Source organism: Ceratotherium simum, chromosome 26 (genome assembly GCF_057802395.1).
Source record: "Ceratotherium simum simum isolate JZ-2026a chromosome 26, ASM5780239v1, whole genome shotgun sequence".
NCBI lineage: Eukaryota > Metazoa > Chordata > Mammalia > Perissodactyla > Rhinocerotidae > Ceratotherium > Ceratotherium simum.
Window position 1 is genome coordinate 38,336,406 of NC_141925.1, and position 25,572 is coordinate 38,361,977.

At 41.0% G+C, this 25,572-nt stretch overlaps 1 protein-coding gene across 1 annotated transcript in view; it reads right to left on the minus strand.

The window, feature by feature from the left end:
- The window catches only part of SMURF1 (SMAD specific E3 ubiquitin protein ligase 1), a 127,453-nt gene extending 103,831 nt beyond the window's left edge, over positions 1–23,622 (minus strand). The window contains exons 1-2 of the mRNA XM_087449237.1: positions 23,605–23,622; positions 7,614–8,175 (exon numbers count right to left, since the gene is read on the minus strand). Coding sequence (XP_087305363.1) covers positions 7,614–8,175; positions 23,605–23,622 — 580 coding nt within the window. The remainder of the gene's footprint in view (positions 1–7,613; positions 8,176–23,604) is intronic.
- Positions 23,623–25,572: the final 1,950 nt, after the last annotated feature.

Genomic DNA, 25,572 nt, shown 5'->3' on the forward strand with positions numbered 1-25,572 from the left:
GACTCACTATAGAAAGTACATCTAAGGAGGACCAAATTTCTGAATCTGGGAAGAATCATGTGGGCTTACTCGATCATCATGCTGGAACAAGTCTCTCTCTTTTTTTTTTTTGGTGGGAGGGTGTCTCAGTATCAGAATGAACATATTCCCTGGGAAAATAAGTTTGTTCAGACCTACAAAGGATGCAAAGCATTTTACTCTCTGGAACCCAAGAATCTTCCTGGTGAGGAAATTACACATAACACAGGTAATGCCCTTAAATGCTATTTTAGCTCTTTAAAATACATCCCGCATAATTATTTTGAATTTTCAGAACACCTACATTTGAAAACAATTACTATTGGCAATTAATGTACTAGTTTCTTTAAGAAACTCTTTTCTTAAGCCCTGTAGATTCTTTTTTTTGTTGTTTTTAACATTTTTAACTGTTGAAAAGCAATATCTGCTCAATGGGGGAGATTAAACAGTACAGAAGGAATACAGTGAAAGGAAGTCCCCATCTCACCTGGACCCCAGGCCCCAGATCCCCTCCCCAGAGGAAATCACACCAATATTTTCAACAGTATCCTTCCAGTGATAGGCTATACAAATACATCTATAAATTTCCCCTTTTATTTTGTTCTATTTATTACTCAAATAGAATGTACAATATCCACTCTTCTGAATCAGGCTTCTTCCCCCACTGAATAATATATCTTGGAGAATGTTCCATATCAGAATATAAAGCGCTATCTCATTCTTTTAAACTGCAACACATCCTTGGGGATACAGCATAATTTATTTAACTAGTTCTCTACTGATGCATATTTAGCTTGTTTTCAGTCTTTTATAATTTCAAACAATGCTGCAATAATTTTGCACATTAAGACTTTACATAAATGTGTGAATATATCTTTAAGAAAAATTTCTAGGGCAGAATTGTTAGATCAAAGGGGATATAAACAATTTATTATCTGATAGTACCAAACTGCCCTCCTTAATCTATGGTATCAATTTACATTCTCAACCAACAGTGGAAAACAGTTTCTGCTTTTCCACACCTTTGTCATCATGAATATTTTCACTCTTTGGTCTCTGCCAATCTGCTAGATGAAAACTGTCTCACCCTTAGTTTTAACTGGTATTTTGTTTAGTATGAACAGGGCTGAGAGTCTCTTCACATGTTTGGAATCTACTTTCATACTTTTCTGTGAATTGTCCACATTCTCTGCCAAACAGGTCATTGGCCTTTTCTAATTGATTTTGAAAGCTCTTTATATATTAAGGAAGCTAGTCTTTTATTTTCATATAGATTACAAATTGTTTTTCCTAGTTTGTCTTTGCATGTCAATTTTTATCCATTTTATTTTTCTGTGGAGAAATTTTCTGTCCAACTACTTTACTAAAGTTTTCTTTATTGTTTATCATTGCTTTTCAGCTGATTCTGTGGCATTTTTAGAGATATAAAATCATATCATCTAAAATAATAGCAATTTCACTTTCTGCTTTCTGATGTCTTTCTCTAGCTAATAACAATTGTGACAGTGTACATCCCTGTACTGTTCCTGATTTTAATGGGAATGCTTCCAAGGTTTCACAATTAAAGATATGCTGGCTTTGGCTTATAACACTGTTTCTCTAAGTAAGTTTCTGAATGCATAGAGAATTTAACAATTCATTCTTGAGTATTATTTTTCCATGTTTATCAATAGGTTCCATAGATTTTCTTCAGTGTCAAAGTACATCATTAGCTTTAGCATTTACATGATTATTTAGGAATATGAAATAACAAGAATCTATGACTCTGTATTTACATTGTGCTACTCTATAAATAATTCATAACTACTCATCCAAATATTTAATCCACATTAAGTCCTTGCTCCATATAAAAATGCAGGTATCTCACATTACACATGGGAAAAATCAATCACAATAAGATTATGATTCCACCCACCCCTTTCTTCACTGTGGCACTTCTGTGAGTTAGAAATAAAACTCAGACCTTCTGATTCCCAGTCCAGAGTTTAAGCCACAAGAAAACACCACGGCCTTTAGAGAATTTAGCAGATGCCCAACATGCAAAGAAAGCAGGTTGCCCTCTACAACCTACAGCTTCACAATGTTCTCTTCCAGACTCCTGAAGGCAAGCTCCAAGTTGGACTCGGGAGCTTAAAACATCTGAAATGCATCACCCAGCAGCCAGCATAATAGGTTCATGCTCAGTGATACATGATGTTGCCGACATTCCTCAGCCAATTAGAATTCCTTTCAGCTGCAATGGAGGTGAACACAGCTGGAATTACAGAGTGGGCCGCATCAGCAGACGCACTGATTGTACGTTATTTAAGCCTTGTTTTAAAACAATAAAAGAGGTGTTTTTTTTCCTTTAATACAGAAATAAGGAAACCACATTCCACTTAGTTTAAATATCTAAGTGGATTGAATTGCATCTGTAGACACAACAGTAATTCCAACATTTTAAAAAGGAGATGCGCCCCATCCACATGGCTATGTGCTTCTGTTTTTCAACATAGCTCCATGGCTCTTCTTTGCCTAGAATAGCCTTAGACACTTGGGTCAGCTAGAGTGAGAACACGGTGGACAGCAAGCCAATAAGTTAGGGGCTTTCTCTCAATAAAATTCACTAACAAAACAACAAGCAAACCAGTAATTTAAGTTGTTCGGTGACAAAAAATATATATATTTTATTCTCTCTTTGTTTAAAAATATTTAACCTCTAAAATGGTTTTGAAATTACAAAAATTTAATCCAAATAAGAATCCTAAAAGTTAGAGTTTCTCAACCAGAAAATCAGAGCATTGGGAAGATATCAAATTATTTCATCCATTTCAGGTTTCTTGAACTTCCCTTTTGCTCTTAGCACTCAAGAAAATGCACAATTCAGCTGTTTTAACTTTTAACCAATACCACAAACATGTTACAAAACAGCCAGTCCAGTTAACTGGATCATTGAACTGATGTTGAAATATTATGGGTCAGTGTTTCTCTGCTTTTTTATTCTTGAGGAAATACTTCTTCACAAATGACTCAGACCCCAGAACCTTCCCTTGCACCCAAGGTTCCACACTGGAACCTTACAATGTGACCAGAGAAAATGAAAATTTGTAGAAGAGAAGGAAAAATTCAAAGTCAGACACGACTTGCACAATTGCAAAAATAGGAGTTATGAACTCTGAAAAACAGGCTTGAAGTCAAAAATTCTAGTTTGATAAATCACAACTACTATAAAAATACTGAGAGAAATGAAATATATGAAATATTTCATTTCTCAAGTCTGTTAGGTGGGTCAAGAAGATTAAAAAGGAAAAAAATGGATTTAAAAAAAGGTTTTTCTTAGGACAACACAAATGTGATTCAATCACAAATAAAATCAATAATAAAACCTGTATTTGGCAGAATGTGATTCCTTTTAAAGTATAACTGCAGTTTAAGTTTTGCAGTAATATTTGATCTAATGCATTCCACACCCTTCGAGAACGCAGCTCAGAGAAGTGCCTCGACTGTACCTTCATAAGCTTAAGGCAGACCCTAAGGAAAACATTACAAAAACTCAGGCGCAAAGCATGGCTAAAAACTGATGACTTATTCCATCTCATCACAGTTACAGTTATTAAAACTTTTGCCTGCCTTACATAAGTCAGGTTCTTTGCCGGTACAAATTGACAAAGGCAACACTCTTAACAGCTTACTTAATCTTTCTTAAGAGAATCTTAACTATTTTGAATCAATTAGGTCACCTAACTGTTATTGATCAATTAAAGTTATTAACAGCTATTACTAAAACTATTTCTCTCCAAGTTGCATCATCTGGATGCCAAAACACAAATCAGCCTTACACTACATGCGCTACAGCTTTAAAAATAGCCCCCATTGCCATATACTATCAAGAAAGGTCTCTTCCCCCTCTCTCCTTGGAATTAGAATTTCGCTCTCTTGACAATATGCAGTCACGTTCTGAAAGACATAAAAACACAAGGAGGTCTGGGAGTATTTCAAGGCATAAAAGCACAGAAAGTTTAGGCATTTGGTATTTCAACCAACTGGTTAACATTAGAATAAAATTTAATGTGTTTGAAGAGTACTGTGGAACACTTAGAGCTCAAAATTCCATTCTTTTACCCAGAGTGGCCTAAATAACATATCTGGGATTCATTTGTGTTCCACTTAAGAACAAAGTTTTTGCAAATCCTGCTTGAATTTAAAATAAAAATGTTTCCAAAGTGTTTGATTTGCCAGTGAACTCTAAAATGTCTGTAAGATAATGCTCTTTAACAAAGATCACTTGATTTTGCACATATTACACCCCTAAACCTACTGAAACCTTTAAAACCTATTTTCCTGCTAAAATATCACAAGACATTCATTAAAATTATATTCTTTTAAATATAAAGACTCAAGCATTCTTCTACTATTTAGGCGAGGTTTCCAAAGCAGTTCAACGTACTACCCAGTAGTTTTCAAAAACAAAAAGGGTTCCAGAGGAAGAAAAAAATCATAAATGTAATCAACACAAAAAATTAATGTTTGGCATAAATCAAACACAAGTGTGGTATTTTAACACAAATTTCTGAATATCAAGATTGAGACTTAACAGAAAGCATCAGCACTGAACGGTAATTTAGATTAAGTAGGTAGCCACGTTGATATATACTGTAAGAAACAGAATCAAACAATGTTATAATGGAGTTGAAATCTCATTTTATATATGAGGAACTGAGACCCACAAAAGTTAAATATTCTGTTCCATAGCATGCAGTTATTGGTACATCCGACCAGAATCAATCTCTTAATTCTAAACCAATGTTCCACTCACCACCAAATACAACTGTGGACCCCAAAGTTCTAAATGCTCTCTGGTAACTCCAACGTCTTCATACTTTGCAATGATTATGCTCTATGTGGTATTCACTGACTGGTTAGACTATCCCTCATTTTTAAAAATCACTTTTTCAAATATCACATGTGGAAATAAACTCTGAAACCTGGAATAAAAGTATACAACTTTTGAAAGATGGCTACCCCACATGCCAGAAGTGAAAAGATTTCAAACTTCCCCTGACAACCATAAAGACGAGGCTGAAACCTATTGTATCTTCAACAAAATATCTAGTTCCAACGTTTCCACATAAATTAATGTTCAACAGACAACTGGCATTACATGTGTCCACAATCGCCACTAAACTCAATCCTGTTGCACATCCTCTCAGATCATTAACATCAACTGAGGGAAAGGGAAAAGGTGTTTCGGAAAGAACATTTACCACCTGATCCCTCAACATCAAATGCCATCCAAAACTCTTTTAAGGCATTTTTGCATCTATGACATCTAAATTCCTGAATCCAAAAATAATTCGGGAGGACAAATCAAGCCCTCCCTTTTACAAGGAAAAGGCCCACACCCAGACCTGCCAACTAGAATTGATTAATACATTTACACCAGGCACAAACACTGTAATTAAAACCTACTCCTTGTAAAACATTAATCACATTTCTACCTAAACTCACAAAATCAGTTACTTCTGTTTTTAACAAAACTGAAACAAATCTGATGTCAATTATAGATTACTTTGTAAATGAGAACCAAATTAAAGTTGCCAGTAATTAAAGTTTTACAAGCATTACAAAGTCAAACACGTGGCTTTCACGTAACCATAAAAATAACAATGTATATACTGTATCTACATAGTGAGAAGTGTTTCCTACCAGCCCTACCAGGAATAAAGGATTATGTCTCTCCAGAAGCAAAGATCCCCGGCATATGCCTGTTTACTTTGCAAAACCAGAGTCTGGGTTTGAGTCCAAATCATCATCTGATCTGATCTTACTATCTGATCATAACCTGATCTGACATCTTTATACCAAAAAAATTATAACCCTTTCCTTGAAACAAAAAATGGATCATGCAACAACTATGGACTTGCAAAGAAAATTTTAGTTTGAAAACAATCACCCATTGTTTTCATGGATTTTGCCAATGACTTAGGGCTATGCATCTGCCATAAAGTGTCCCAAATGCTCATTCTCTCTTTGAAAGGATCTGACCACACTGACTTTGGAGTCCTCACCAGATGGGCCACTGAACAGAAAAATCCAGGGGGAAACCCCTGACAGGGATTAGCCCAAACTTTTTGTTTCCCTTCCGGAGCTGGAAATATTCGAGTTTGGAAAGTCCCCCAGCAGAACCGTATTTGCAACACTACAACCCGGCCTCAGGTATGACTTTAAACTGGGAGACAGGGCAGCAGTCCCGTAGCAGTGAGGAGAGTGAGAAAGGGCAGACCGGGTGCAGACTGGTCCAGGATCTCAGAAGCCCGCTGGCGAGGGGCACCTCCAGCAGATACATTAGCATCTACACACATCCAACCCACCGCGTCGCAGGCCCACAGCAGAGCTTCGCGCTCACCCTTGAAGGTGGTACTACAGAGCCACCTAGGAGACACGGGCATTTCATTGAAGACTAAATGAGTGAATCAAGGAGCCTGCGTTAGGGCAGCCGCCAAAACCTCCAGTGTGGGGGGGGGGGGGCGGTGATCAGCGCCTAATCTCGGGGCTCAAGGATGCTGAGGGGTGGGGGTGAAAAGGAAAGAACAGAAGAAGCACAGTCAAGAGTAAACAGTAGCCTGGCCTGAGAGAGAAAGGAAGTGGACTAGACTGAAGAGGTCTGGACCAGAGGGGAAGCGAGGAGAACAGGACCGGGAGAAGCTACAAGATAGCATTGAGGAATTCGAGACTGAAGGAAAGGGTGGAGGCCGCGAGACACCAGCAAGGGGGCGGGGCTGGGAGATAAGCGAGGGCGGGGCTAGGTCGGAAATAAGGGGCGGGGTTTGGGGAAAGTGAGGGGGCGGGGCTAGGGGAAAGAAAGGGGAGGGCCAGGAGGGGAGAAGCGAGGGGGCAAGGGGGTAAAGAAGGGAGAGCAAGAGACAGGATGCGGGAGGGGTGAGAAGGGGGACACGAGGGAGAAGCGCGGGGGCAGACAGGGAAGTGGGGGAGAGAAAAGCAAGAGAGGATGGGAACGTGGTGAGAAGCGAGGGGCGGGACCACGAGCGAGGGGTGGGACCAGGAGGGGAGAAGGGAGGGAGTGAGGAGAGGGAGGGGAGCCAGGAGAAGGATGGAGGGGAGAAGCGAGGGGGCGGGGCAGGGGAGAAGCGAGGGGGCAAGGGGACGGGGGCCAGGAGAAGGATGGAGGGAGAAGCGAGGGCGGGGCAGCAGGGGAGAAGCGAGGGGCGGGGCAGCAGGGGAGAAGCGAGGGGCAAGGGGTCGGCGGCCACGAGAAGGATGGAGGGAGAAGCGAGGGGGCAGGATGGGAGAAGCGAGGGGGCGGGGCAGGGGAGAAGCGAGGGGGAGAAGCGAGGGGGCAGGTGGGGAGGAGGGAAGCGAGAAGAGGGCGGATGGGGGTGTGAGAAGCGAGGGGGCGGGGCCAGGAGCAACGAAGGGGCGGGGCCGGAGGGAGCGGCGAGGGGCACTGGCCGAGGGGGTGACGAGGTCCTGGGACAACGGCCGGCGTGGGGGAGGGACACCTCGCCGGGGCGCTCTGCGGGAAATTCCGAGGCTGCCCGGGGCCGCGCGGGTGCGAGCGGACGCTGGGGGGGCGGTGGGCCCCCCGCCGGCCGTACCTGTCAGACGGATCTTGATGCTGGAGCCGTTCCTGCGTGTCCCGGGGTTCGACATCTCCCGCCAACGATCGGGCAGCCGCGGATCCAGCGCCGCCGCCCCCCGGCCCGGCCCGGCCCGGCCCCGCCGCCGCCGCCTCAAGGTTACGGCTCCGGGCTGGGCGCCGGGGTCCGAGCCGGGACACAAACTCCGCGGCCCAGGCGTCCGGGCGGCGGGCGGATGGTCGAGCCGGGGGATCGGCGCTCGCCCCGGCACCCCCGCCCCTCGCTCGCTCCCAGCCCAGCCCAGTCCGGAGCCGCCGCCGCCGCCACCACCACCACCTCTGAAGCCGGACGCCCGCCGCCCTCGCCGCTTCCGCCGCCGCCGCCTCCCGGAGCCGCGCGCGCGGCCCGGCCCTGCGCGCGCCCGCGCCGTGCGCCCCCGCGCCTGTGTGCGTGCGCGCTCCCGCTGCGCACGTCGGGGCGGGGCGCGCTGCGCGGCTGCGTCGCCCGCCCAGCCTCGGGCGCGCGGGGTCTGGATCTCGTGGCCGAGGCTTCCCGCCCCCTCCGTGCAGAGGCGGGCTCGCTGGGAGCCGAGAGAAGGAGATCGGGGCTGGGGGCGGAGCGCGCCCCGGAACCCCGCGCCTGGAGGGTTCTGTCTTCTGCGCCCCGTTCTCCGAGGGAACCGATTTGCGGATGCGGACGTTGAGGTTCAGAGAACGAAATTGATTTTCCAGGTCTCTGACTCAACGCTCCGGGCTCCTGCTAGCTATCGAAGGGAGGGCCACGTGAAACCGTGGCCTGTACACACCAAGCGCCGTGCACAAATAGGCATGCAATACCTTTTTTTTTTTTTTTTGAGTGAAGAGCCTTTAGGTAATGCAGTTTCAAGGGAGGGACTTCTCAAAGAGACAAAGTCCCCTAGGTGTGTTCTGTGCAACTAGTGCGCTCTTGACCCCTAACAAAGTTGCCAGAATTGCAGGAAGTGCCATATATGGACAAGGTAAACATGCTGCGAGAGAAGAATAAAGTTGAGAGGTAGATAAGACGTCTGTTATTACCCAATCTGCATACAATTTAACCAACCAAACAAAAAGGCAGCTTTACGGCCTGGCCTGTTTTTCCCTGCCTTCTGCTGACATTTCTCCTTTTCCCGGAGTTGCAGGGTAGAACAAAAAGCTCATTATGCTTTTTCCTGCAGACAAACGCCTCTCTTTGTTAACCTGTTGTAGAGAGGAAATACTACATTAATAGAGAGGAAAAGCTGGGTTTGTTTATCAAGCTTGTGTTTGACCAACTACCTAATTCTTTGAATGCCTTTATTTGGTTTGTGTCCTAAGGAAACTAGGCTCTGAGCGGTTGCAGCCATCCTCTGCATCTGGGGACCGTTCCTGGGGTCACATCTTCAGACTAGAGCCCTCTCCCTAGAACCCGTTGATATGTCCACCTGCCTCAGGCTGAGCCTAATGTGAAAGCCGAGTGTCTCCTGGGCTGGGTTCAAGGCTGCCTCTTGGAGCCTCAATCATTTACATAAAAGGACAGGCCTAGGTCATTTCTATGGCCCCTTGCAGCTCAGACTTGCAATGATTCTAGTGAAATATCCAGGAATACAAGCTATGTTTAAGCAACAGAGCAGTAGATCCAGAATCTAGCTCTGTTTCTCTTTGTAGGCGACTGTCACTGAGAGTGAGTCGCTGGGTCTGAATAAATCCGTTTAGAATCTTTCACCCCCAAAGATTCCACATTCTTCTTTCAGTCCAGTCAGCACTGCTCCCTCCTATTTATTCCCATATTCAAGAAGTCTCTCTAAAGCAGACTAAACATCTCTCTCTCTGCTTACCTGAGTGCTGGCCCCTGTTCTGAGCCCCAGCTGTTTCTGACCTAAAAACCTTTCATTTCTTAACTTCATTGTTTTCATACCTGCCTAAATGTCTGGGCCTTCCTTTTCTGGATTGTTTCCTCAACGCCCAATCAGGAGGTCACTCCTGGATGTTACTGAAAGGCATTTCGTTTACTTATTAACAACTAATTGCTGTTGTCATTTAACTAGATACACCTAATAGTGTCTACAAGGAGGATCTTCCTAAATGGAAGCTAGTGTTTTATTCATCAGCAATCAGCCGCCTACTATGTGACTAGGGACAAGGAACACAAAATAAATCACGGCTACAGCGTTTCACAACTACAGCGTTTCACAGCTGCAGTTGACTGGATGAAACAGACATGAACAACTGTCAATGACACAGTGATGGAGATAGGAGGAGGGCTAATGGGAAGAGAGAAATGGGGAGATCTCAAGAGTCACAGAAGAGCTTGATCTAGGGCTTAAAGGCAGTGTTCAAGTTTGTTGAGCAAAGAGATGGGGAAGGGCATTCCAGACAGAGGGAACAGTGTATGCAAAGGCATGAAAATGAATGTATTTTCCAGCACTGTTTTCAGTGTAAGTGTAACCACATAGCTGGTGTATCTTCTCTCCTTACATCTTATTCCATTAAAAGTTGATCAAGATAATAAAAAGATATTTGCCCACTTAAGAATTGTAAGGCACTATTTTGTTCTAAGGCTGGGGGCAAGCCCTTGTATTGAACTTAAGGTTTACGTTGATATCTCTTTCATCATGTATCAGATTTGTCAAAAATACTGTCTTCTCAAGATATCTGGAACAAATAGATGGGAAATTTCAAACAACTCTGCAGACACGGAGATGAAATTCGTTGAATCTCTTCAAGTATCGTCTTTGCAATGACTTTACAAAGAGCAGTTTTGACCCCGCTTTCTACACAGGACCTGGCAGCTGATTTTATTTCTCCCAAATGTATCACTTCCTTGTGTCAGTGTTATTGGGCATTTAACACGTTTTCCAGTGGAAAAAAATCTCTCTTTGGATCTGACTGCAGTAGTTCTTAACCTGTTTTTGAGTCCCAGACCTCTTTGGAGAATCTGATGGAAACAATGGACCCTTTCCCCAGAAAAATGCATATATGCAAATACATACCAAATTTTGCATCTGCTTTCCGTGGATTCATGATCTGAAACCAATTTACGGATCCTATAAGGTCCTGTAGCCCCTAGAATAAGAACCCCTAATCTAAAGGAAATGATCAAGCAAATAACATTGGGACTATACCCTATGTATTTGTTCAGGAGCCAGCAGAGTAGTGCCCCTTTTGAAGGCAGTGCTATGCTGAAAAGAGGGCAGCTCTGACCCGCACTCTACCCTGTGTCCGCCACATCACCAGCTGGTGCCAGAGCAAGTTAGTTAAATTCTTCAAGCCTCATTGTGCTCGTCTGTAAAATGGAGGTAATAATGTCTCTCACCCCAAGTTAGCGCAAGGTTTAAATTAACTCATGGTTGTAGGTTGAGCAGTGTAACACAGCAGACACTTGGTAAATGATAGTTCTTATTAGTACATGTAAAATGCATGTGCTAGTCTTTGCTCCAAAACCTACTAGTGCTATTCCCCTAGGGAAAAGTTTGGGATATTGTGCAGAGGCTCTCTGGTAGGAGTGGACAGCTATCACAAATACCTCTTGAGAGCACATTGCTAACCTGAGCTGGTGCCTCTGAGGCCAGTGGCCGGATCAGATTAGCCCTTAAGGTCTTTTCTACATCTAGAATCTAGGCTTCCTTTGCTTTTCACCTGAACATCAAGTTTTTTAAACAGTCAATGTACAAAATTGTGATTAATTAGTACATTTATTTATTCTTTTATGCCCAGAAGCCTTTAGGATCTTCCTCTGAATTACAACCTAAACTTAATATTACCAGTATGCACGTCTTACTATATTATTATCTTTGGTAGAATTTATTACTTGGTTTTTTTAATTGAAATTTTTATTGAGGTAATTGTAGATTCACATGCAGTTGTAAGAAATAATGCAGAGAGATCCCTTGCACGCTTTGCTCACTTTCCTTCAATGGTAACATTTTGCAAACCTGTAGTATAATATCACAACTAGGATACTGACATTGATACAATGTCATACTGATTTGTGTGCGTTTACTAAATTCTATACAGTTTTAACACCTGTGTTGGTTCAGGTATTCACCACCCCAGTCAGTTGAACAGTTCCAACACCACACGGATCCCTCCTGTTGCTCTTTTATAACCACACCTTTTGCCCCACCCCCAACACCTGGCAACCGCTAATCTGTCCTCCATTTCTAAAATGTCAGTCCAAAAATGGTACATAAATGGAATCATACAGAATGTAATCTTTTGGGATAGGTTTTTTTCACTCAGCGTAATTCCCTGGAGAGTCATCCAAGTTGTTACTGTATCAGTAGCTCACCCTTTTTTATTACTGTGTATTTCATGGTATTGATGTATCACAATTTGTTTGAAGGACACCTGGGCTAACTCCAGTTTTGGGCTATTACAAATAAACTACTGTGAACATTTCTGTACAGGTTTTTATGTGAACATAAGTTTTCATTTCTCTGGGATAAGTGCCCAAGAGTGCAATTGCTGAGTCATATTGGAAATTGCATGTTTAGTTTTATAAGACACTGCCAAACTATTTTCCAAAGTAGCTCTAGCATTTTACTTTCCTACCAGCAATGTTTCTGAGCATGCTTGCCAGCATTTGGTGTTGTCACTATTTTTCCTTTTAGCCATCCTGGCAGGTGTGTAGTTGTTGTGTTTTATGGCTGTGGAGTTATTTGAGATATATATTATTTCTTGAAATATATGCATCCAGGTAATTAGGGACAATTCTAGAAAAATAATTCTAAAGTCTTTCTTTAAGGATCCTAGTTGAACCCCACAGTCTATGTCCAGACACAGCTAAGGTCATCAGTGAAAATGAGAAAAGTATTGAACTGCTATTATTTATTAAAAATGTAACTTTGTTTATAGAGTAGTTCCCACTTAGATGAGCAGTGTTTTAAACAATCGAATTTATTATCCTAATAAAAGTAATTAAGGCACTATTAAGAATATGATAGCTCAATGTTAAAAATGCAGACATGACAATTTTATGGTAAATAAACAAAGGAGATGTCCAGGCCTCTGGTCTACTACTCCTTCAAGATTTTGTGTTTGTTATTGGTCCAGAAAATAAGATAAAAAATTCTCCAAATTTGTTGGATCTCATCTGTAATACATAAGCCACAATAACCAGGGAAATCAACAAACTAAAGGAAATCCCAAGTAAAACCCTGAGTCATTGCTTATTGGCTAAATATTTTTGCTAGTTTTTGGCCAGGGTTGGAGGAAGCTCTACTATCTTCTAGGCCAGTGATTCTGAAAAGTGTGGTTACTAGAGCAGCAGGGTCACCTGGGGACTGTTAGAAATGCAAATTCTCAGGCACCACTCTGGACTTACTACATCAGAAACTCAGGAGGTGGGCCCAACAGTCTGTGTGAATAAGCCCTCTGGGTGACTCTGACATAGGCTTGTGTTTGAGAACCTCTGTGAAAGGCATCCAGTTACCTTTCTATTGGCCTAAAAAGGAAGAGAACAGTGATGTGCAGAATCCAAAACAAAGGTATTCTGGCCTGAATGTTAAAAACAACTCTTGATAACTTAAGCAAAAATGGGATATATTAGAAGAATTTCAGGGCCGGCCCCGTGGCTTGGTGGTTAAGTGCACGCGCTCCGATGCTAGTGGCCCGGGTTCGGATCCCGGGCGCGCACCGAGGCACCACTTCTCCGTCCATCCTGAGGCCGAGTCCCACATACAGCAACTCGAAGGTATGCAGCTATGACACACAACTATCTACTGGGGCTTTGGGGGGAAAAATAAATAAATAAAATCTTTAAAAAAAAAAAAAAAAAGAAGAAGAACTTCAGGGGCTCACAGAATCCTTGCTAGGTTTTATGCTAGACAATGGGTAGTGATCAACATATCTGAACAGCCAAGGAGCAGATTCTTTTATCGGAAATAGTATGGCCAGGACTCGGCCCCTGCTCCCCTAGGACTTAATGCCGTCTATCCTTACATTTCAAGATTGTAAGCTCCAGAAGGAGTTCCCAATTGGCTGCCTGGGGACAGGGAGAAGGAAAGATGAAGCCCCTTTTACTTTTGTAGTGGAACTGGGGCACTGCCTCCTGCCCAAACTGCACGCAGTAGGGCTTTCTCCCTAACAGGAAGAGAACTGAACAGCCTCCAAATGGCTAATGTCTGCCTCAGGAACGTGACAGGGGAAGGAGGGCAGCAGATTAACATTTCCTATAATTTGATTAAACTGATACCAATAATTCAGAGTTTGGTTTTTGATTCCCCAAGCACACACTGACTCAAATGCGAAGAAGGAGGCAGCCTAATGAGAGGAAAGGCTGAAGTCTGTGATTTAAAACAAACTGGAAAATTCATGAATCACACACTCTTGCATTAATTATCAAAAAAGAGCTGTAGTAAGTGCCCATCTGTGGCAAATACAACCAGTTTCTGCCAGCAAGGAGGTGACCCAATTCCCCAGTCCAACAGATGTGCTGGACCAGTAACCAAATCATTGCTCTGTGCATTCTGCTCTGTTTAAATCAAACTCATCTTTCTGCTGAGATCTGCCGAGGCTCTAATCTTACCCTGATTGTGCAAAAATAGAAACGAGTGCAGATGAATGTGACAAAGATTCCCCTCGTACCAAGAAAGGGGTGGGAGCTGTACCTCATTATTTAAAGGCATTAATATAAACAAATTAAGTTAATTTGGGGTTCTGGTTTGTGTGAGAGAGGGATGCTATATAATTATTAGCTTCCGTTCTTGCCTAATGAACGAGATAAAGATTTTCGAGGATAGCTATTTCAAATGCAGGTTCATCCCTTTTTCGGGGCTTGTCACAGCACTGTGGCATGCTGAAAGCCGACACTGTCCATCTGTCCATCTCGCAAGCTTGCATCAATCCTCTATCTGCCCAGGATCTCCCTGGATGAAGGAGGTTTAGGCCACAGAATAGCTTTAAGAGTTCCTTTTTTTTCCCCAGCAACCATATTTTAGAATACACGATTTGTCATTTGTATGCACCAATTTATGATATTAGTTCACTTTCCCTCTTTATTATACTGTAGAATATTAAGCAAACATTTATTAAGAACCTTCGGTGTACCAGGCAATGTGCTCATGTGCAGGAATGTTTTTTTTTTTTTTGCTATTAAAAACATTTTTATTGTGAAATATGACACACTTACAGAAAAGTGAAACTCCTATGTAGTCACTACTAGGTAAAGAAATAGAACATTGCCAGACCCAGAAGACACCTGCATTCACCCTCCTGATCCCCATATCTCCCAGCCCTGTCCAAGGGTGACCTGACCACTCTTGTTTATTTTTTCCCCCCAAAGCCCCAGTAGATAGTTGTGTGTCATAGCTGCACATCCTTCTAGTTGCTGTATGTAGGACGCAGCCTCAGCATGGCCGGAGAAGCGGTGCGTCGGTGCGCGCCAGGGATCCGAACCTGGGCTGCCAGCAGCGGAGCGCGCGCACTTAACCGCTAAGCCATGGGGCCGGCCCTGATCACTCTTAAAGTGTAATCATTTCTTTGCTTTTATTCATAGTTTTATCAGTTAAGTATGAATCCCTAAGCATACAGTTTTCTTTTGCCTGTTTTTGAACTTTCTATAAATGGAACCATGGAACCATAGAGTATGTACTATTTTGCATTTTTTTTTTTTTTTTTACTAAACATTATTTTCAAGATTCATCCATATTATTGTGTTGTGGACATAGTTCATTTATTTTCATTGTTTGTGTAGTATTCTATTGTTTGACTATACTTCAATTTATTTATCCATTCATGGACATCCATATTGTTCCAATTTCGGACTAATATGAACATTATTTTAAATCGCATTTTGACTAATATGAACACTATATTAAATTGCATTTCCTGATTTACTTTTTTAGGGTATTACTTTGGCTATTTGGAATCCTTTAAGTGAAGTGCATGTTCAAGGTTTTGGGGTTTCTTTGGTCCATTTTTCTATGGGATTGTCTGTCTTTCTTACTGATTTCTAGGCATGCTTTATATAGTTTGGATATGAGCTACCAGGGGGTTTTTTTCTGATTTTTTTTATTGTGGCAAAATACACATAACACAAAATTTACCATCTAACCATTTTTAAGTATACAGTTCAGTGGTATTAGATACATTCATAATGTTGTGCTACCATCACCACCATCAACCTCCAGGACTCTTTTCATTTCTAAAACTGAAACTCTGTCCCTATTAAACACTAACTCTCCATTCCTCCCTTTCCCCAGCCCCTGGCAACCTCCATCCTACTTTCTGTCTCTGTGAATTTGACTACTCTAAGTACCTCATATAAGTGGAACCATACAATATCTGTCTTTTGTGTCTGGCTTATTTCCCTTAGCTTCATGTCCTCAAGGTTCATCCATGTTGTAGCATGTGTCAGAATTTCCTTCCTTTTTAAGTCTGAATAATATTCCATTGTATGGATAGACTACACTTTGCTTATCCATTCTTCTGTCAATGGACACTTGGGTTGCTTCCAGCTTTTAGCTACTGTTAATAATGCTATGAACATGGGTGTACAAATAGCTCTTCGAGACCCTACTTTCAATTCTTTCAGGTGTATACCCAGAAGTGGAATTGCTGGATCATATGGTAATTCTATTTTTAATTTTTGAGGAACCACCATATTGTTTTCCCTAGTGGCTACACCATTTTACATTCCTTCCTACAAGGGTTCCAATTTCTCCACATCCTTGTCGTCACTTGTTATTTTCTGGGTTTTTTTGTTTTTGTTTTTGTTTTTTTGTGAAGGAGATCAGCCCTGAGCTAACATCCGTGCTAATCCTCCTCTTTTTGCTGAGGAAGACTGGCTCTGAGCTACCATCTATTGCCAATCCTCCTCCTTTTTTTTTTTCTTCCCCAAAGCCCCACTAGATAGTTGTATGTCATAGTTGCACATCCTTCTAGTTGCTGTCTGTGGGACTCGGCCTCAGCATGGCGGGAGAAGTGGTGGGTCGGTGCATGCCCTGATCCGAACCCGGGCCACCAGTAGCGGAGCGCGTGCACTTCACTGCTAAGCCACCGGGTGGGCCCCTATTTTCTGGTTTTTGATAGTAGCCGACACAGTGGCTGTGAAGTAGTATCTCACTGTGGTTTTGATTTGCATTTCCCTGATGACTAATGACATTTAGCATCTTCTCATGTGCTTTTTGACCATTTGTATATCTTTGGAGAAATATCTATTCAAGTCTTTTGCCCTTTTTGAATCAGATTGTTTGGCAAGGAATTTTAAAAGGTCAATTGAGTATGGTCCCTGCATTTTGTGGTTCACATCTAGTAGTGGAGACCATCACATAAGCAAATCATCAGAACAATGTACAAGTGAGGCAGAAGAGCCAGACTGAAGGCTTCCCTTTCTTGTGGATACTGGTATAAGTGCATTTAGCTGCCTCACCTGGATGCATGTGGAAGGTGACTTGCTTGCTGAAGGTTTTTGCCACGTATCTTAAGCAGCCAGTTTCTAAAGAGGTTCAAAAATTAGCTGTGATTAATTCAGGAGCATCACCAATTTACATATACTTGGGTTGTGTGGTTGGTAACTTTGTTTCTCATAAGACAGCGCCAAACCTTTGCTTTTTAAAAGACTTGATGAAGTAAGTCAGATGGAGAAAGACAATTACTGTATGATTTCATTTATATGTAGAAGATAAACACAGATACAGAGAACAGATTGGTGGTTACCAGAGGGGAAGTGATTGGGGGAGGGCCAAAGGAGTAAAGGAACACGTGTATGGTGATGGACGGCAACTACACTTTTGGTGAACACGATGTAGTATATACAGAAGTCGAAATATAACAGTGTACACCTGAAATTTATATGTTATAAACCGATGTTACTTCAATAAAAAAAAGAAAGAAGAAAAAAAGAAAAGGCTTGAGCAGCTTTCTCGACAAGACACATTTATTTCTGCTGTGAGTTTTCATCTTAGGTTGTCACTTGGAGGTATGATCAATTTAGATGTCGCACTTTGCTCAGAGAGCAAAGCCTGTGCTGTCTTAACCGAGCACAGGACAGGGCTGCCATGCTTCTCTTTAATAAGTGAGAGTCTTTGGAATCAAATGGGAAAACAGTTTTATTTTCACTAAGGAAAGTACTAGCTGCAAAGACTGTGCTTACTACAGCTGAATTTATGGATTATGGTTGGATTCTCAACTCATTGATGACAATTAAGAGACTTGAATGTTAGTTGTTATCCTAAATGAACCACAATGCATCTGAATGGAATATTTTGATAATAATGGGCTGGTCTTAGAAGAATGCTTCCCTTGGAAAAAGGGTGGGACTAAGTATCATTAAAGATGTTTCATGGAACGCATTGGGCTAACTCATCCTTCCCCTGAAGGAGTTTTCACTCCCCGAATGCAATCCTTTGCAGAATGAGTCCTAGATAAGTGGAAGGGAAAAGGGGTGTCAGGGGATTGGTGCCAACAATGAATGATTTAGGAAAGGTATGAACCTGCCAGGTGCCTGGAACATTAGTATTTGGGTAGCCCTAGGTTGTTTTGCCAAAGAGCTATTTCTCTTCTTATTGGGAAGAATTAGCCTGGAAGTTCAAAAGAAAGAGCTGCCACCTTGACCCTAGGTCACTCAGATTAGAAAATTCTTGGAGTTTTGATACAAGAGGAGTACCTGTAGTTAGGAAGCCAGATTTATGGCCATGGGCAAAGAGAAAGCCCATGTCTGCAGTATACCAGCGTTATTAGGGTGGGTATACTCCTTGGCAATCCTTGTAGAGAAGTCCCATAAAAATCACTTTCAAGCCTCCTGTGGATTCTGATTTCTTGATCATACAAACATTACTTTCCCCACCTTCCCTCAAAACTAGAGACATGCCATGAAGTGTTTAACAATCGTCAGAGTTTCCTTCCCTTAAAATGCATCGAGAACTAGAAACCCAAGGCATATAAGAACCAAGATAAACCCCAGAGCAATGAATTCCCCCACAATCTCCATGTTAGGGATACAACCTAGGTGGATTTGGCATCAGCAGAGTGGGCTTAAATGCTCCCCTACTTGCTGGCCGTGTGATCATGGGTGATTCCCTAAAATCTCTGAGCTTCTATTTCTTCATCTATAAAATAGATTTATTACCAACATCATACTGTTATTATGAGCATTACTGGTATGGAAGATGATGTCTGTGAAAATACTTTGTAGAAGTGTCATATAATGATTGTTCTTAATTGAGGGATGTTTGTATCTAAACCCACCAGCTGCCAGAGAGAGATTTTGGTTTCCTTCATATATTTACTCAATTGAATGTGCAGGTAGTGACCAGAACTTTATCTATAATAAAAGTTCTCATAATTTTTAATAATTGTTAAATGCTATGACCCCCCCCCCAAAAAAAGAACGACTATAAGGGTTTTCTAAACAATCACATTTCTCCAAGAGAAGCACGGGGATATGGAATATTTTGCCGTTTATGATTCACCCAAACTGAGTGAAAGGGTGTTTACTTTGGAGGAGAGAAGCTCACACAATGAAAAGCCTTTTCATTACTCGTAACTCCCTAGTCATCTCTCAGTCATCTCTCACCTTTCATTGTACGTAGTCGTGCTCCAGGCATGGAGGACTCAAATCCACATGCATGCAATACACCACGAGATTACACAACTCTAATGTTGTTGAGGTTTTTTATTTTTAATTATTACTAAAAAACTACCAATGACTAACTTCGGACTCCCTTCTATTCTATCTCCCAGCCAGAAGTGAGCAGTTTGGTGAATAGTCTCCTGGAATCTTTTTCTATACGTACACTACCAGATATATAATATTCTCACAAATAATAATATAGAGACACTGGTGTTTCTTGATTCACCAATTTAAGACATCATCTGTTGGCTCCCCATTATGAAAGGGGAGGAGTTAGGTAGCTAACACTTCCCTCCTCCTCCCTCCACTTTTGTAGTTACTATTTTCAGTTCTTCTATTTGTACTTTTAAGTAATTTTTTAAACCCGTGTTTGCTCTTCTATCAGCCTGTGACTCGTGATCCCCTCCACGTAAGGGGAAGATATTGGTACCCCCTACTTTCTGTTCCACTTCTCTTCTACATTCCCACTTTCATCTTTTGTCGGCTGAACTTTGACAATACCAAAGATGACATTCACATTCTCTTCAGCATGGAGAGTTAACTTCCCTGTTTTGTCTGTTGGTTCCATGAGTTAATGATTTCAGAATCAAGACCAAAATCACACCACATTTTGGTTTGCTTCACACCTGACCATGAGTTTCTTACACAATTTTTGCCCTGTTGTTTCTGATTGCTTTACTTTCTTACTGATGGAAGAAACAGATTTATGTTTTCTTCATCATGTGGGTAACATCACCTGGCTTCTTAGGCGCTCTATTATTTGGATCTATTTCATTCCTCTTGTTTGAAGACATTCTACCTGGAGCTCCCTGCCTTTCTGTTTTCACATGGGACAAACAGCTTTCCAGGTTTGCTGCCCAACTCTTATCCTAGGATTGCTTTTCATTGGACTTCTGGGTTGATTCCACCATTTCTTGTATCTTATGCCTTTCTCTTATTTTGGCAGAGGGTAGATTGTTTTCATCCTTTTTTTCACAGAGTACATTCTCAAGTAGCTTACCTAGAAAGTATTTGAAAGGTAATCCTTCTGAGTTTATATCTGAAAATATATTATTATTAAATATGATTAATATATGATTGTATGCCTTATACCTATAGAATTCTAGGTTCTAAATAACTTTCCTTCAGAACTTTGAAGGCATTATTCCATTATCCTCTAGCATTCAGTGTCCCCAAAGAGAAATCTGATGTTAGCCTGATCTCATTCTATTGTAGGTAACTTATTTTTTTCTTTCTGGAAATTTTTAGGTTCTTCTGTTTATTCTTGGTGTTCTGAAATTTCACAGCATTAAATGTAGGTATTCATCTTTTTTTCATTTATTCTGCCTGGCCTTCAGGGCGTCCTTCAGCCTAGAGACTCACTTCCTTCAATTCTCATAAATTTTCTTCGAGAATATCTTTCCCTGTGTTTTCTCTTTTGTCTTTTCTCAGAACTCCAGTTACTCAAATGGTGGGCCTCTTGCAGTGATCCTGTCTCTTCTTTTTCATCTCTTTGTAATTTTCTGGTCTATATTCTGAAATATTTCCTTACCTGTATCTTCTAACTCTTTGATATTTTTTTTAATTTCTGAGATTATTCTTGTTTCATAGTATCCTCAATTCATGGCTGCAATATCTTCTCAAATCTGTTGAGAGTATGGAGTTATGTGATTTCCCTAGCTTCTCTGAATTATGTCTGTTTCTTCTGAGAACAGTTGTGTTCATTTGCCTTGGTCTTTCTCTTTCATTATGCTGGTTTTCTTCTTGTGCCTGATCATATTTAAGAATAGAGCCTGGGTTTATTTTTCTGGACAACTGTTCAGATTTCTTGTGTAGACACATCTGTGTGAATAGATTAGCAGACTGGGTGCCCTATGGATGTCATAAAAGGTTTCTTGACTGGCAGGCGAGGAAGAAGAAAACAAACCCGATTCTTGATCTTTAGTACGTGACTTGTTTTTACTCTCTGGAAATCTGTAGGATCTTTTCTTTTACCAGCCTTTTGAAATTTCATGATGATGTGCTTTGACATAGGTAACTTTCATCCATTTTTCTGGGCCACTCATTGGATCCTTTAAATTTGGAAACCAGTTTTCTTCTGCTTTGAGAAATGCTCTTGAATTATTTCTTTGATAATTTTCTTTCCTCTATTTTTTCCTTCCGCACTTCTGGAACTCCTCTTTTCAGATTTTGAAGCTCGTGGACTTCAGGATTTATATAATCTCATCTTTTCTATTTTTTATCTTTGTCATTTTGCTCTTCTTTGTGGGAGATTTCCTCAACTTCCTCTTCCAATCCTACTGTTGAGTTGTTCAATTCTACTATCATATTTTTTATTTCCAAGAATCCTTTTTGTTCTTGGACTTTTTAAAACAGCATCTTATTTTTCCATCATGGAAGCAATATCATCTCTTATTTCCCGAGTATGAGAGGATTGTTGTTTATTTAATTTTCCTTTCTTTGCATGATTTTTCTTCCAAATCCCTCACCAACACCTTTTGTTTTTGTCTCTATTATGTCAGAGGCCTTCCTCAAATGTCTGGTGATTCTTGGTAGTTCTTGGTCTGCCGCTTTAAGAGTAAGGTACTAAAAAGCTGATCAGAAGCTCTGAGTGCCTGGGGTAATCTGGCCGGGTTGTTTCCTTGTGGAACCCACAATGTCAGTGTCTTTAGGTCTTTCCTCTTGGGATGGTCAGATTTCCCAGAGAAGGATCTTCTAATCTCTTGCCTGGAGGATATACACCTAGCTGGAAGCATCCCATTCACCCAGTGGGATGTGGGGATGAGGAGGGCTCACCATTCCCTATGTAATTTACTTAATCCCCCTGCATTCAGCATGATAAACCTGCTTTCAACCTTCCCAGTGTTTTCCAGTGCAGACACATTTTTTACCCAATTGAAAAACAAACTTTGTTTACTGCTAGGATGGGGAAGGGCCATATGATCAGCTTTGTGGAGTAAGAGGATATAATGGCTTCTTTTTTCTTTTTAACTTTCAATGATGGAGAACTTCAAATATTCACAAGAAAAAAAAAAAACAGAATAGTATAATAACCCCCATGGACTATCACTAGCCCCACCAGCCTTCATCACGTTGACAGTTCTGCCATCTCTCTCTCTCTTCCACTTCCCTTGTCCCATATTACTTAGAAACAAATTCCAACCATCATTTCATCTGTAATCATTCAGCACATATCTCTGAAAGGTAAGGACATTTTAAATTAATATAACCTTAATATGATTATTAAATCTAAAAAAAGAACAATTCTTTAATATCAAAACTCCATTGAATGTTCAAGTCTCCAATTGTCTCATGTCATATGTGCTTTTATTTTTACGTTTGCTGCAATCAGAATACAAGTCAGGTCCACACTTTCTGGCTGCTTGATATGTCTTTTAAGTCTTTCTCAATTTTTAGGTTCCCCCAATGTGCAATCTTTTAATTGGAATTTATTAGATGAAAAAACTGAGTTGTTTGCTCTGCCGAGTTTCTCAGTCTGGATCTTGCTGTTTGTATCTCTGAAGCGTAGTTTAACATTTTTCTCTGTCTTCTGTATTTCCTGTAAATTAGTGGTTGGATCTAGATGTTTAATTGCTTCTTTCTATTGTTCTATCTTCAAGTTCACTGATTCTTTCCTCTGTGTCCTCCATTCTGCTGTTGAGCCCATCCAATAAAGTTTTGTTATTGTATTTTTCAGTTCTAAAATTTCCATATGGTTCTTGTTTACCTCTATTTATTTGCTGAGACCTCACTGACCCTAGGCTATCATCTAAATGATGTCTTTTAAAATGTGAACATATAGTAGAGTGGCAGAGCATGATAGTCAGCCTCTAAGGCGGCTCCCAATGACCCCTGTCCCCTAGTTTTCACACCCTGTGTAGCCCCTCCTACACTCTACCATAATTGGTCTGTGTAACCAACAGCATACGGCAGGAGTGATGGTATCTCACTTCTGAGATTAGGTTCTAAAGGACTATGGCTTCTGTTTTGGGCACTCTATTTCTCTCCCATGCACTCGCTCAGATCACTTCTTCTGGGAGAAGTGAGCTGCCTTGTGGTCAGGAGATTCAGGCAGTCTACAGAAAGGCTGATGTCATGGGGAACTGAAGTCTCCAGCCAACAGCCATGGAGGAACTGAAACCTGCTACCTACCACATAGTGAATTTAGAAGCATATCCTCCCCTAGTTGAGCCTTCAGATGAGACTGCAGTTCCAGCAGAAGCTTGAATGCAACCTCATGAGAGGCTTTGAGCCAGAACCACCAGCTAAGCTGTCTCCAGATTCTTGGCCCACAGAAACTGTATGCAGTGATAAGTTCTATTTTTTTAAGTTGTTAAATTTTAGGGAAATTTGTTATGTAGATAATTAATACATCAAGATTTGTACCCGAGTCTCTGCTCTACCACTTACAAAAGATGCAGGACAATTTGGATAACCTCATGAGCTCCAGTTTCTTTACTTGGAAATTGATGACCATTTTTGCCTCATCTACTTTTCAGGGTTGTTATGAGTCTCACATAAGATAAAATATATGAAAACATTATACAACTATTTGTGTATATGTATATATAACTTATATATATAACTACTTATGAAAAGCTGAAGCCCAAAGGAATGAAAAGAATTGACAGATGAGATACTAAGGAATGGAGAAATTACATGATTTGTCCAAGCTTCAACTATTTAGAGAAAGATCCAGGACTGGAACCCAGAGCTGGTGACTCCAAGTCCAGTTTTTTTCCCCCACTATGTCTAAAGTATCACCTGCTATTATCGTTAAATACAGCCGCTCCATGTTCCAGGAAAACAGACAGCAGATAAACTACGGATTGTACATGGTGAACCAAGAGAATTGCATTCCTTCTATGCTACATGACAAATCTGGGGTCAGATTTGCATTCCTTTTACGCTACATGACAAACCTGGGGACAAATGCAAGAGGGTCAGAATTGTTCCAGTTTGGCTTTTACACTGTAAAGTGGACAAAGAGCCAGTTACTCCTTCCTTTTCTCTTTGTTGCTCTGCCAGTCATCCCAACAGGCTGAATCCAAGCAATGGGCACCCAGCCAGAAGGTGACTAACACCATCTCTTTGCACCTAAACCATGTACAATAGGCAAACAGTTCCTTTTTTCAAAACCTCGCTAGACAAGTTGGTATCAGTATCTTTAAACACTAAATGCTCTTTTTATGCAATTTTAGTCAAGATTAGTTGACAGAGAGGAAAGAAGTGAACAGGATGTTGAGCCAACTAGGTCAGACCGTTAAGGCAACAGTGACTAACCTCAGAGTTTCAAACTTTTTTTCAATTAAAAATTTTTTTTCTCAAAGACTTATTTTTGTAAACCACCTCACCTTCTGCCTTCCCCTCAACTTCAGTCTACCAATAGGGGAAAAAGTGACGTTTTAAAATGTTGAAAAAGAATCTGATCCCATCATATTAAAAAAAAAAATGTATACGTCAACTCAAACTGGAAGGGAAAATGCCAACATAAAAATAGTTGTGTTGGAGTGGTAGGACAATTTTTTTTCCATTCTTAGTTTTGTTTTTAATTTTTAAATATATAATACAAATATATACATTATGTAGTAATATATTTTATATATAATTTATATTATATATTTTTATATTTTTAAAAATTCAAATTTTATACAATGTCTATCTTGACAGAATAGGATTTAATACAATAAATAGTTAAATAGTAACTAGTTATAGTTTAGTTTTCCACTCTATGTATATCAGTTAAGATTCTTCAGTTGCAAGCAACAGAAACTAACTCTGGCTACTTAAACAAAAAGAATCTATTGGAAGAGTATGGAAGAGTGAATAGGACCAAAAGGAGGCCTTGGAAAAGCAGGCAGCCATTGAGAGTGTCCACTCCACTAAGCGTAAGGTCCTGCCACTCTCAACAAACACTCGCCAACTATTTGTTTCTTCTGTGCTCAGTCCCTGGGTCTAAGATTCAAAGTCCTTGGAGAATGAGATTTTGCTTGGCCAAAGGTGTGCCAAGCTAAGATGTCCTGAGCTGATGAACGAAAGAGGGAGTTGAAAGGACTCTCCCAGTTCCCCTCCATTTCTGTGTGGGAGACCACAACACTTTGAGGATCACATCCCACCAACACAGCCCTCAATTGCAGGCAGGTAGTCACCCTTAAAGCATATGAGGATACTGATTGGAAGGCCTAATATCCACTGAATCATAGATTGGTTCGCACCACTGAATGAGAAGTTTGTAAGAGCATGAAATGTCTTCCAGCAATATTTTAGATAGACACCCACACATCTTTCCTCCTCACCTATCAAGGACCAGTGAAGACATGCATTCGGCGTGACATTTTGGTGTGATGCTTTAGAGCCAAAAAATAACTTGGTCTGATCTCTACACTCAAATTATACAAATCAAGTCCAATCCTCCTTTAAATGTATC